The sequence below is a fragment of the Crotalus tigris genome, unplaced genomic scaffold (genome assembly GCF_016545835.1).
Source record: "Crotalus tigris isolate CLP2741 ecotype Arizona unplaced genomic scaffold, ASM1654583v1 scf7180000019016.1132606, whole genome shotgun sequence".
Lineage (NCBI taxonomy): Eukaryota > Metazoa > Chordata > Lepidosauria > Squamata > Viperidae > Crotalus > Crotalus tigris.
The window spans coordinates 19,251-32,488 of NW_024097330.1; the positions used below are offsets into that span (position 1 = coordinate 19,251).

General features: G+C 38.9%; 1 protein-coding gene across 1 annotated transcript in view; it reads right to left on the reverse strand.

The window, feature by feature from the left end:
* Nucleotides 1–2,413: 2,413 nt before the first annotated feature.
* The window catches only part of LOC120314877 (protein Shroom2-like), a 306,437-nt gene continuing 295,612 nt past the window's right edge, over nt 2,414–13,238 (reverse strand). The window contains 2 exon segments of the mRNA XM_039358413.1: nt 2,414–3,668; nt 9,004–9,276. Of these exon segments, the coding sequence (XP_039214347.1) occupies nt 3,402–3,668; nt 9,004–9,276 (540 nt within the window). The 3' untranslated portion in view covers nt 2,414–3,401.

Here is a 13,238-nt window from a genome sequence, read left to right on the forward strand (position 1 = left end):
GACAGGATGCTCTCGATCATCCCCCTATAGAAAGTGGTAAGGATAGGGGAAGGAAGATGTGCTTTTCTCATGCAACTCAGAAAATGCTGGCACTGCTGTGCCTGTTTCACCAGTGTCTCGCTGTTGAGCAACCAAGCACAACTGCACACCCAGGACTTTGATGGTAGTAACCATCTCCACAGGTGAATCATTAATGCACAGAGAAGTGTGGCTGTGCCTGCCTTTTCTGAAATTGACAATGATCTCTTTGGTTTTTCTGGTATTTAAAACTAGGCTGATCTCCTTACACCAGTTCACCAACCCCTCAACCTCCTTGCGGTAAGCACCCTCATTGTCATCATGAATAAGGCCCACTACTATTGTATCATCTGCAAACTTCACAATATGGCAAACCTAGCACAACAATCATGGGTCAACAGGGTGAACAGCAGCGGATTTAGGATGCAGCCCTGAGGAGAACCTGTTCTCAAGAAAATAGTGTTAGAAGTATTTGTTCCAACACGCACATATTGGGGCCTGTTGGTAAGAAAATCAAGAATCCAGTTGCACAAAGGAGTGTTTAAGCCAAAAAGGCCCAGTTTGTCTACTAGATGCTGGGGAATGATTATGTTAAATGCTGAACTGAAGTTGACAAACAAAAGAGCACATGAATATTTCTTTCCTCTAAGTGTTTCAAGCTCAGATGGAGAATGGAAGAAATAGCATCCTCCGTAGATCGATATTTACTGGATATCCTAGACATGTATTGAAGTAATGTCTGCATGTTCTTGGATTAAGCCAGTATACTTTGCTAAATATTCTTATTTATTAATATATGTATTATAAAACAATGTAAAGCCATATATAGAGAGAATATCTTTTAAGTAAAAGGGAAAAAAATAAAATAAATAAGATCTTAATGTATTCAGTGGACACAAAAAATTCATTGTTGGGTCATTCTTCCAAAAAGGAAAAGAAGATAAGGCATAAGAGGCAGAACTTTGTATAGGAATGATTTAACTTTCTATGTCTTCTAAAAAAATCTATTTGTCATCTCATATTAGAAAAGTGAATACTGCTATCATATTGCATGTACAAGTTAGAACTTTCCAATTGTTTTTGTATTTATCTCTTATTTTACTGTAGAAGCTGTCTTTGGTAAAGATTTTAAATGTAAATGGAAGTAATTTTAAGGATTTATAATTTGATGCTAATTAATCAGCATCCAAGTAGAATTAACATTCTTCATAATGGCAACATCCCATTTTGTAACGGCTATGCATAATGGCTAAAATTAACACATCACTCAATACCCCAGCACAATATTTATTTTATTTTTCTTGATAAAACAATATAACCTCAGTTGGTAAATAATTAAGCAAAAATTAAGAAATTGAAATATGCTGTTTGAATTGGAGTAAAATATAAAAAATGGACCACAGGGGGAAAAAATCAAAATATATATTTTTACTGTACAAAAAATCTAAATACTATAATAACCTATAAAGTGAAGAAATAATCCTTCACTCATGATGCCAAAGCAAGACATTAGCACCCGATTCTCTTTCAGATAGAACAAATAACAGAGATATTTGTAAAGTATATATATAGAAAAGGGAATCCCTTACCTGCCCTTTCCAGAGATCCAGCCAAACAAACAAACAAAAAAATTGGCAAGCTTTAACCAGAGGTTAAAAATATTATTATGCAAAGTAAAATATAATTATACATTAATTTATGTACTAAATTCATATGAATTATACTGTATGTCATAATGCAAATTACTGTGTACATACTGGTTATATTTTGAGTGCACATATATAACCTGAAGCACCACAGAAAACTTTTATTTCCTTATAGAGTTAAAGAAAAAACTTTACATTTGATTGGAACAAAACTGGTGCTTTATATTGTGTATATATAAGGATTAAACCAGAAACAAAATGTAACATTTGTCTAATATGGACTGGAAAATGTATATCACAATGATGCCAATTTGCCAGATATAAATATTAGGGAAAACTGTTAAAATGTTAACAATATAGAAGGAAATGGCATCAATTGTATGAATTTGCATTGATATTTGTGAGATCAATCAAGAACTCATAATTACAATGCCATACACATGTGTGTTGTTGCATGAGTCCTAGGTTTGCTTTTGAATAGAAATGCATAGGATTGAGTGATATCTGCTTATGAAATACATGATTATGTGGAATCAGTTATGGTTAGTCCTTCTATAGCTAACGATTTTATTGCTAGAGTAATCAGAACAGCTGAAATTGTACCTACTTTTGTGAAATGATTCACAATTAAGTTCTTTTTTAATGGTGTAATTAATTTAACTTCTAAAAAAGGGTACTGTACAGAATGGTTCAAGGTTTTAGGTATTAAGTAAATTATTTTTCAGTAAGTCTTAAAAATACTCTATAGAAAAGATATAATATTATCTTTATTCATTACAAACATATATTAATATTAAGGAACATTATTTATAATTTGGTAAATACACCAACAGTTATTGCATTGTTATCATGTAAAAGATTTTAAAGGGGCTTTTTAAAAACATTTTTTAGATTATAGTGTTAATATGTCCCTACATGTAATTGGAAAATAAGATCAAACTTATTATTTGTTAATATAAACACAGCATTGAGGTGTCCAACTGTAAATCTAAGTAAAACAACGAGCTTCTTATAGTACAGTCACAGGACAAACAGTGATTATTAAAGGCAAAGTCATCAGGTGAAAACAAACAGATGAAGAGCATGCAGAACAACATACAAATATATGACTCACTAAACCTGGCAAATAGTACCTAATGAAATGTCGTATTAATTTTGTACTGCATTACAAATTTAGACTTATAAGAATCAATTCTTCAATTTTTCATTCAGCTAAGACAATTTCTTGGAATTAAACTTCTGCCTTTGGATTCTTCTTTTTTGTTCCTGCTACAGCCATCACTACTGAAGTGATAAATTAATAAACTATAGTTATATTTCATTACAACATTAAAATTCACAGGGCCACAGAAATATACAATTTACTGGTACATTCTGAAATAGTTCAATTGGATATAATTAAAAGCTTACTTGCAAATGGTTTTGAAATAATTCTGAAAGGACTAATGTCATGCAAAATTTCTTTTTTAAAAATTATATCTAAATGTACAATGTTGCCAATGTATTTCACCAGCCCAATCATAGTGCTGGAAAAGTTGTTTTGTCTGCTTAATAGAAGTTCTTTTTCTCAAAATCTCTAAAATTAACAGTTTTCTTATTCCCTTTTGGGGAATCAGGGAACAGTACTCATATGTATATTGACTTCTTTTGTGTCTTAAAAAAACTATAAGAAGTTTCAAGGTTTGCAAATAAAACTATGTAAAGCAAAGTCTGAGGATTATTGCCATTATTGAATCATTATTTGGGCCTTTCAGGCTGGAGACTTTCAGTTAGGCACTTGAGTTGCTCTTCCCCAAGTTTGATTTTGTCCTCTAGCTCTCGCTGTTCTATTATGAGGGCTGATTTCATTTTGACAAAGTGCTTATAATCAGCAAGGCTTTCATCACTAAGATAGCTGGCCAGAATATCAAAGACAATCCGTTCCCTTCGATCCAGGTTTTCTTTCAGCTCCTTTGCATCTTCATGTTGCTGTGTGAGTAATTTCTGTTTTTCTACTAGAATCTGCTAAGGGAACAGAACAGGGAAATTGTAGTGATTAATACATTTAGCTTTATATTCTTTTCCATAATGAACGTTCTCCTATCATTGTTTTAAAGGAAACATCTTAGGAAGACCTACATGCTTCCCAAGCAAATAATAAAATGACAAAGCAGCTTTCTGAATTTTATTATTTGGTAGAACATTGTAACACATATATTGTATAATTGATGGCAGCACTCCCACGTCTCAAAAAGGTTGATGAAGATTTAATTTACTATCTGCTATGAGAGTCTTTTTATTCTTAGAGTTCTACAAGCTCTAATTAAATTGTGTCTTCAGGAAAATGATCTTGTAATGATTGTTGTTGTTCTGCTCCATTACAACAACAACAACAACAACAACAACAACAACAGAGTTGGAAGGGACCTTGGTATTGCCGACAGAGGAGAACCGGATCCCCCCAGGGTGGACAATGAAAAGGGGAAGGGGATGAGAGTTAATATTATGGGAGGAAAGAAGGATGAAGGGGTTTTGGAGGAGATGGGTGCTAGCAGTGGAGGAGTGGGAGGAGTGATCCGGAGGAACGATAGAAGGAAGTGCAAGGAGAGTAACAACACCTGGTCGGCCCCCGGTACAAAAAAGAGCCAAAAAGCAGCCAAAAGTCAGGTTCCAGCTTTTGGCTTTTAGCCCCAATGACCTGAAAGTGGAAAGGGGTAAATATTTATATATTTTAAATATATTCCTATATATATTTATATATTACTGTAGCCCCTATGCGTATATATATATATATATATATATATATATATATATATATATATATATATATATATATATATATATATATATATATAATAAGAACATAGAACATACGCGAGCGCTTCCAACAAGGTAAAAAAGGGGAGAACTAAGGAAGAACACGGTAACCAGGAGGGACGCGCCCCGATGACTATGCACACACCCCCAGGATTGAGCACTCGGAGTAAGACACGTGCGAGACAGCTGGGCATGACAACGAACAAGAGACGACCCCTCCACCATGCGGAATACCCCCCCACGCTATACCAGACTCGTAACAATTTACGGGATTACCAGGATGATAAACATATTAAAACCGAAAGCATTGAGACCGGAAATATATGGGACTCTAAAAGTAGCAACCGGACAGAACGGGGCGGAGAAAGGAACTTGGAACGTCCACCACCACCCAAGCCTGAGGGGAGATCGGAACATGAAAGCAACCGAAATAACTGGAATTGCCATTCAGCTAATCTGAGGTTGGGAGAACTGGAGACGGACGAGGATAAAAATACAACTAAGAAGAGAAAAAAAGCGCAGGCCAACTACACACGGCTGAACCAATCAGGCCCCATAACAAGATCAAGGAGCCGAGTGCAAACCTCGGCACGCCTATAAAAAGACCTTCTCATTCTCTGGCACGCCAGCCCTGAGGATGCCGGCAGGTGACGGCGAAAGCTTGGCGCTTTTTAAAACTTTTATAGTTTTAACCCATTAAAAACTTCTTTAGTTTTTATTACCCTAGTGTTCATTTTTATATTTTATTATGAATATCCCTAGGGTTCACATTTTTAACCTTTTTAATCGTGAATATAGTAGAGCAGTCTTGCTCAGAGCCAGAAAATGGGAAAGGGCAGCACGGCGTATCTCAACTAATTATTGCAAGCTGGCGTTCCTCCACCGCTGTATCAAGGAGAACCTAACACCAAACTCGTTAAGAAGAAAACCAACAGTAGACTCCTTGGAATGCTGGCAGGCCGCCCGTCAATTCCAACGACGCACACTATATGCGTTAATTAATGACCAACACAGAAGAATAGGCAATTTAAAGAGAGACATCCAAGGCTATCGAGACTCCTGTAATACAGAATTAAACCATCAGCATTTCAATATGCTAAACCAGCATATTCGGCAAGTCATGGCCCGGACGACTCAACACATGACAAGAACATTCCTTAAAAGGCTGAATTCATTACGTGAGTCTTGTAATAACAATTTACCTGGGGTGGTGCACAACCTATCTTCAAGGGTGTTAAGCCAGCCACAGTTATCCCTACTGCAACGAGATGCAGGACACAACCTTAATGATGCGGATACACTGGACTTTGTGGCGGCATTAGAGCCCGCCCTACACCATACTGGGATAGGAGAGGAAACCAAGAATGTAATCAGGCAACAGGTCACGAGCCTAATTATGAGCCACAGACACCAACAAGTTTTATCGGCAGAGGAAAGGGTGGCTTTAAGCCAACTTAGAAAAGATGACACCATTGTCATCCTCCCAGCCGATAAGGGGAGGGCAACTGTCGTTTTAGACAAAGAGGCATACGTAAGAAAGGCATTGGATTTACTCCAAGACGGTGCTGCCTATAGAGTGGTTAGTAAAGATCCCTCCACCACTTTGAGAAACCGTACTAACAAGCTCCTTGATGACCTCAAACGTAAGGGGAGGATGGGGGAAGAAGTGCTGAGAAGGATCCGTCCTGGTGACTCAGCACTCGCTAGATTCTATGGCTTACCTAAGATACATAAGCCCAATGTCCCCCTCCGCCCCATCGTAGCATTTAGGGGTACCCCCATCTCTGAACTTGCCAAGTGGCTGAGCGTTCGCATCGGCCACTTGGCAAGTAACAGCGACACCACCGTAAGATCGGCAGAAGAATTCCTCAATAGAATAAAAACCCTGAAGGTAGAAGAGGATGAGCTCATGGTCTCCTTTGACGTAGTTTCTTTATTTACGTCCATCCCGCAGAAACTTGTGGTTGAGGTCCTAAGAGACCGGCTTAACCAAGGAGACCATGGGCAACACCAGGACTCCCTTCAAACGGAGGACTTGGTAAAGCTCATGGAAATATGTCTTAACACCTACTTCACCTTCCAGGGGGTTATATATGAGCAAATTAAAGGAACACCTATGGGGTCGCCGATCTCTAGTGTGGTTGCAGAGATGGTACTCCAGCAGCTGGAACACATAGCGATGGCCCAATACCAACCAAAATTTTGGGCCCGCTATGTGGACGATACGTTTGCGGTCATTAAGAAAAGACACAAAACTGAATTTATGGGCATCCTGAATTCGGTATACCCGGACATCCAATTCACCATGGAGGAAGAAGATCAGGGCAGTCTAGCATTTTTGGATGTACTAGTGCAGCGCCAGGTGGATGGATGTCTAGCTACCAGGGTATACCGAAAACCAACGTGTACAGAGAGGATTCTCCACTTTAGGAGTAATCACCCGATGGCCCATAAAGCCAGTTGTGTCAGGACGCTATTCAAACGAGTGGAGACACACTGCAGCACCGTCAAAGCCAAAAAAGAAGAGAGAAACCACCTCTTCCGAACATGTAGAGGCAACGGCTACCCGGTTAAAATCATTAATCAGTTCAGGAGACCACCTGGACTCCGGAGTAACCCTGCATCTCAAGAATCCGTGCCTCAAGCCACCACACGTATTGCCCTCCCCTATATCCATAACGTATCGGAAGCCACAGCTAGGATCCTGGCACCACACAAAATACAGGTGGCCCATAGACCCAACCAAACACTGCGAGCGGCCATAATGCGCCCTAAGGACCCGCTCCCCAGCACCGAAAGATCAGCAGCCGTCTATAGGATTGACTGTACGGACTGCCAATGTAATTATACTGGGGAGACTGCTAAACGCATTAAGACCAGGGTCCATGAGCACGAATTAGCAGTGAGAAGGAGAGACTGTCACTCCCAAATATGGGCCCATATGGTGGATCTAGGCCATAAGTTTAACTTTAGTGACGTCAGTGTATTGGCAAATGATAACACCAAAGGGGGCCGCCTTCTTAGAGAAGCATGGCTCTCAGACAGTAAGTCTATTAATAGGCACATTGACCTATGCCCATCCTATTTAGCCTTAAGATCATGGAGTGCCAATAATCGGCGGCAACACCCCCGACGGCTTGATAACAATCTGGGTAGCACCCGCACCGCCCAACGAACCAGGTGCAATTCGAAAGAAAGGAAGCAAACGCGAGGCACCTTGACCATCCCCGCGGGACTGCCGCAATCCCAGAAGATCAGGGGAGGGACAAGAACCAAGGTCCGGACCCCCGGCTACAAAGAGGAGATGAGGGAAGATACGGCAGGTGGAAATGCGGAGGAATCACCAAACGCAATGGCCTGCCCACACACCAAAAGAAACATCGCAGCTGGTCGGGAAAGGAGGAGAAAACCTCCCCATGTAGCTGGAACGATCAGCTCCTATGAGGACAAACCATGGGAGGTGGTTGATGATGAACCCCTACATACCGTTGGAGAGGAGGAAGGAAAGTCGGAGAGCGGCAGGGGGCGAGAGATCGAGCTGTCATACCCCCTACCTGACGATCCTGAGGACTCCCATAGAACATACGCGAGCGCTTCCAACAAGGTAAAAAAGGGGAGAACTAAGGAAGAACACGGTAACCAGGAGGGACGCGCCCCGATGACTATGCACACACCCCCAGGATTGAGCACTCGGAGTAAGACACGTGCGAGACAGCTGGGCATGACAACGAACAAGAGACGACCCCTCCACCATGCGGAATACCCCCCCACGCTATACCAGACTCGTAACAATTTACGGGATTACCAGGATGATAAACATATTAAAACCGAAAGCATTGAGACCGGAAATATATGGGACTCTAAAAGTAGCAACCGGACAGAACGGGGCGGAGAAAGGAACTTGGAACGTCCACCACCACCCAAGCCTGAGGGGAGATCGGAACATGAAAGCAACCGAAATAACTGGAATTGCCATTCAGCTAATCTGAGGTTGGGAGAACTGGAGACGGACGAGGATAAAAATACAACTAAGAAGAGAAAAAAAGCGCAGGCCAACTACACACGGCTGAACCAATCAGGCCCCATAACAAGATCAAGGAGCCGAGTGCAAACCTCGGCACGCCTATAAAAAGACCTTCTCATTCTCTGGCACGCCAGCCCTGAGGATGCCGGCAGGTGACGGCGAAAGCTTGGCGCTTTTTAAAACTTTTATAGTTTTAACCCATTAAAAACTTCTTTAGTTTTTATTACCCTAGTGTTCATTTTTATATTTTATTATGAATATCCCTAGGGTTCACATTTTTAACCTTTTTAATCGTGAATATATATATATATATATATATATATATATATATATATATATATATATATATTGTGTGTGTGTGTGTGTGTGTGTATGTATTATATAGTATATGTATATATATGTATATGTATATATATATATATATATGTATATATATACATATACACTTGAGTTGGCAAAAACAAAATAACATGGTGCAATTAGACAGTTCTTCCTCATATGACAATACAAATGCCTTACTCTTTCTTCAGGAGAAGCATTTTCATCCAAGTTGTTTAATGCATTTTCTACTCTGGCAAGTCGACCAGAGAGTGATAGCAGGAGATTAACCACTTTGTCTAGATCTCCAATAAACATCCGAAACTTATCAAATTCATTGGATTTGCAGACCTCCTTTACAACTATCTCCACTTCATCTCCAAGATGATTATTGGCTTGAATGTCTTCCAAGAGTGTCTCTCGAGCTTCTTTTAGCACTTTTAGTTTTCGACTAATGCTATCTATAAGCTCTTGCTGAAAAAAAAGAGAGAGAGAGAGAGAGAGAGAGGAGCTCAATTTATGAGATACAATTAATTATTAGGTTTATATGGCTACTCATCTCATGACTCTAAATGGCTAGATGATGAAACCACAAGATAACAGAATCTTGCCAAAGTAGTCTATATATTTTTGTTATTCAGAAAAATGAAAGCAATGCAAGCAAAATACGGTCATTTCAAATAGTTAGAGCAGCTGTTAATATTCTCTTACTGGAATGGTTATAAAGGCATGCTGTAAGCATTTTCTGATTTGGGATTAAGAAAAGACAAGGAATAAATAACTGTAAGCTAAATAAGAAAGAATTTTAGTGGCAAAAACATAAAAATGCAAGCTGGATTTTTTCTTCCAGTGATTTGATCTTCAGTAAAGCTGGAAAAGTATATTGTAGGAATGGGAAATATGGATATAATAGAATAGGTTGGGAAAAGTAAATGAGAGAATAACAGAAGTAATATTGATCTTATTGCATTTGCATAAATGTTTCTCTATCATAGTTTGATGTAACAATAGTCCACAAAACAAAAACAAAAGTGCCCTCAAATCAATGTAAATTATAACAGAATTGAAGGAAGAGAATTGGGATGTCCAACTGAAAAAAACACTCCTTAAAAGTAGCAGAACATGTTATGTTATCCCGTTATCACTATATATACACCATGTTTCCCTGAAAATAAGACCTGGTCTCATATATATTTTTTTCCTCCCAAAAAGGCATTAGGTCTTATTTTCAGGGGGTGTCTTATTTTTTCCACTGTCTTGCCTTATGGCCCTGTCTAGCAGGAGCCTGCATAGCCACTGCCAGCCCACTTCTTCTGCAGCCACTTGCCACCGCTCATATGTTGCCCCCTGGCCTCCATTTTGCCATCAGAAGCCTTCAGGGAAAGCCTCTTCAGCCCATAATGGAGCCCTGGGTTGATGCACGTGTCACCTCCTGGCTTCCATTTCTCTGGCAGAGGCCTTCAGGAAAAGACCTCTGCCAGCGAAACAGAGGCCGGGGGGGGTGTGTGATGCGTGTGAGCTACGGCTAGTGGCCACAGAAAATGTGAGCCGGCAATGGTCACGTGGGTCCTGCAGGATGGGGCTGTTGCTGCCACTGCCCCAAGGCGAGGCAGGTATCGGGGTATGGGAGGCCTGGTTGCGAGGCCCAGAGGCAAGCGGATGCAGGGTGCATGGGGCAGCTCCTCCCCTCCCCCATGTGCCTTGACTCACCTTGTGGCAGCAGCACTGTGAACAACCAGACTGAGCCATGAGAATCATCTAATCAAAAGCAACTCCCACATAACTGTACTTCTGTCTACACAGCATCTCAGACAATTACAGAAATTGTGCAAAATTATATTCTTTGTATTAAAAGATAGGAAATATTAACAGATAAAACTTGAGAAGAATCACTATTATTTTTTTAATATGGGGAATATTTATTTTACAAAAATTATTTTTAAGATAACAACTGTTTTTATTCAAGTCTTCTCCTGATTTATGCACATGTGAAGAGAACTATGAAAAGTTATAAAAGGAGCAGATATTACCAAGTGGATGTGGAAATGTCTGCAAATAAAAAACCAAACTCAGAGAAGTTTTAAAACCCAAAATTCTAATGCTCAGTTGAATATATTTTGTACAATTGTGTTACATATTATGATCTGGCAGGGATATTATAGTATATTTTAATCATTTTGTTAAGAGTATTGTGAATGACTTTATCTTGATTACATAGAAAAAAAATTCCTTTGCTCTTGCCACTGTCAATATTATGTGTTGCATAATTAAGTTCAGTAATCAAATGTTAATGGATATGGATCTATATTTATCAAAATCCTAACAATCTTCAAGTGCCAGTCTAAGTTGTGGGAAACCCATCACTGGAGGTTTTTAAGAGATGGGGCAGCCATTTGTCTGGAATGGTACAAGGTCTCCTGCTTGAGCAGGCAGTTGGACTAGAAGACATCCAAGGTCCCTTTCGACTATTATTCTGTTATCTGTTAAGTCATCCTTCAGATATCCTGAAATCTCACTTCTTAACTTTGGACTTCAATATTTTTATTTTGTCACAAGTATTTATACTGCCTCTAAAGCTATATATAATATCTCTCTTGAAGTGGGTTATATATTATTTTATTTGTAAACTGCCCAAAGTCACTTAGATAAGGAGGATGGTATAGAAATTTGATAAATTAAATAAATAAAAATCATAACCTAATAATAAAGTAAATATCATGAATAAATATCTGTAAATAATCCTATTTGGAGCCAAGATAAAAATCAGCAATAATTTAAAGAATTTTCATTTGGAAGTTGTCATTAACTTCAAATTAAGTAAAAATTAAAATGATTAATAAATATAGTTCTTAAACAGGAGGGCTGAATTTTCTTTTAGAAGTTCTGAAATGATAGGCTTAGAGTTAAGATCACCAAGAAGGTTCTTTTTTATGTCCATCAACCAGTTGTACTTAACAGTAGTCTGTGAGCAAACATCAGAGTTTGAGCTAAATGTGCTGATTCAGATAATATCAGATAACTGATATTCTGAACATGTCCACTGGGAAATAAATGCTGTTGAACTAAATAATACTTTTTCTCAGTTATGTTTATACAGGATTTAATTCTAAAAGTTAATGCAATTCAGTGATGTACAATATATTTTTTTTAAAAAGTATCTTTTAGAATAGAATAATAACTTTATTGTCACTTTGAATGTATACTAATCGGCATACATTAAAATGAAATTTTGTTGCATCCAGTTCTCAATGGGTCACCACCTCCGATGTACACTACATAAATATGACAAAAATAAATAAATAAATGCAGAATTATGCATATACCCACATATATTATATGACACAGAGAAACAACAGTCTTGTTCGGGTTATGTATACATGCGCATGTCGAGAAAAACAAATCTTACGAGTTTACAAGATGGATGGCATAGGGAACAAAGCTATTATAGAATTGGGCAGTCCTGCTAGAAATACTTCGAAACCTCCTCCCAGAGGGGAGCAACAGAAACAGACCGTAAAGTGGATGTGTGGGGTCTCTAACAATGCTTTAAGCTCTAAGCACATAACAATTATAAGCATAGTACAATACAATAGAATAAAGCTGGAAGGGACCTTGGAGGTCTTCTAGTCCAGCCTCCTGCTCAAGCAGGAGGACCTATACCATCTCAGACAAGTGACTGTCTAGCCTCTTCTTAAAAATCTCCAATGATGGAGCAGCCACAATTTCTGCTGTTCCACTGGTTAATTGTCCTCACTATCAGGAAGTTTCTCCTTAGTTCCATGTTGCTTCTCTCTTTGATCAGTTTCCAACCATTGTTTCTTGTCCTGCCCTCTGATGCTTTGATGAATAATGTGACCCCCTCTTCTTTGTGGCAGCCCCTCAAATACTTGAATACTGCTATCATGTCTCCCCTATTTCTTCTTTTCTTTAGAATAGCCAAACCCAAGTCCTGCAGCTGTTCTTTGTTTTAGTTTCCAGGCCTTTCATCATCTTAGTTGCTTTTCTCTGAATTTTTTTTCCAAACTCTCAACATCTTTTTTGTGATATGGTGACCAAAATTGGCTGCAGTATTCCAGGTGTGATCTTACTAGGGTTTTATAAAGCAGTACTAATATTTCATGTGATCTTGATTCCATGCCTCTGTTTATACAACCCAGGATTGTATTAGTTTTTTAGCTACTGCTGCACATTACTGGCTCATAGTCAAGTGATCGTCCACTAGGACTCCAAGGTCCCTCTCACAGTTACTGTTTTTAAGCCAGGTCTTGCCCAATCTGTACTTGTACCTTTGATTTTTCGTGCCTAAATGTACAACTTTGCTTTTCTCCACATTGAAACTCATTTTGTTGGACAGGGCCCATTTTTTAAGTTTGTACAGGTATAGTATAGAGCAGTGGTGGCGAACCTATGGCACAGGTGCCAGAGGCAGCACTCAG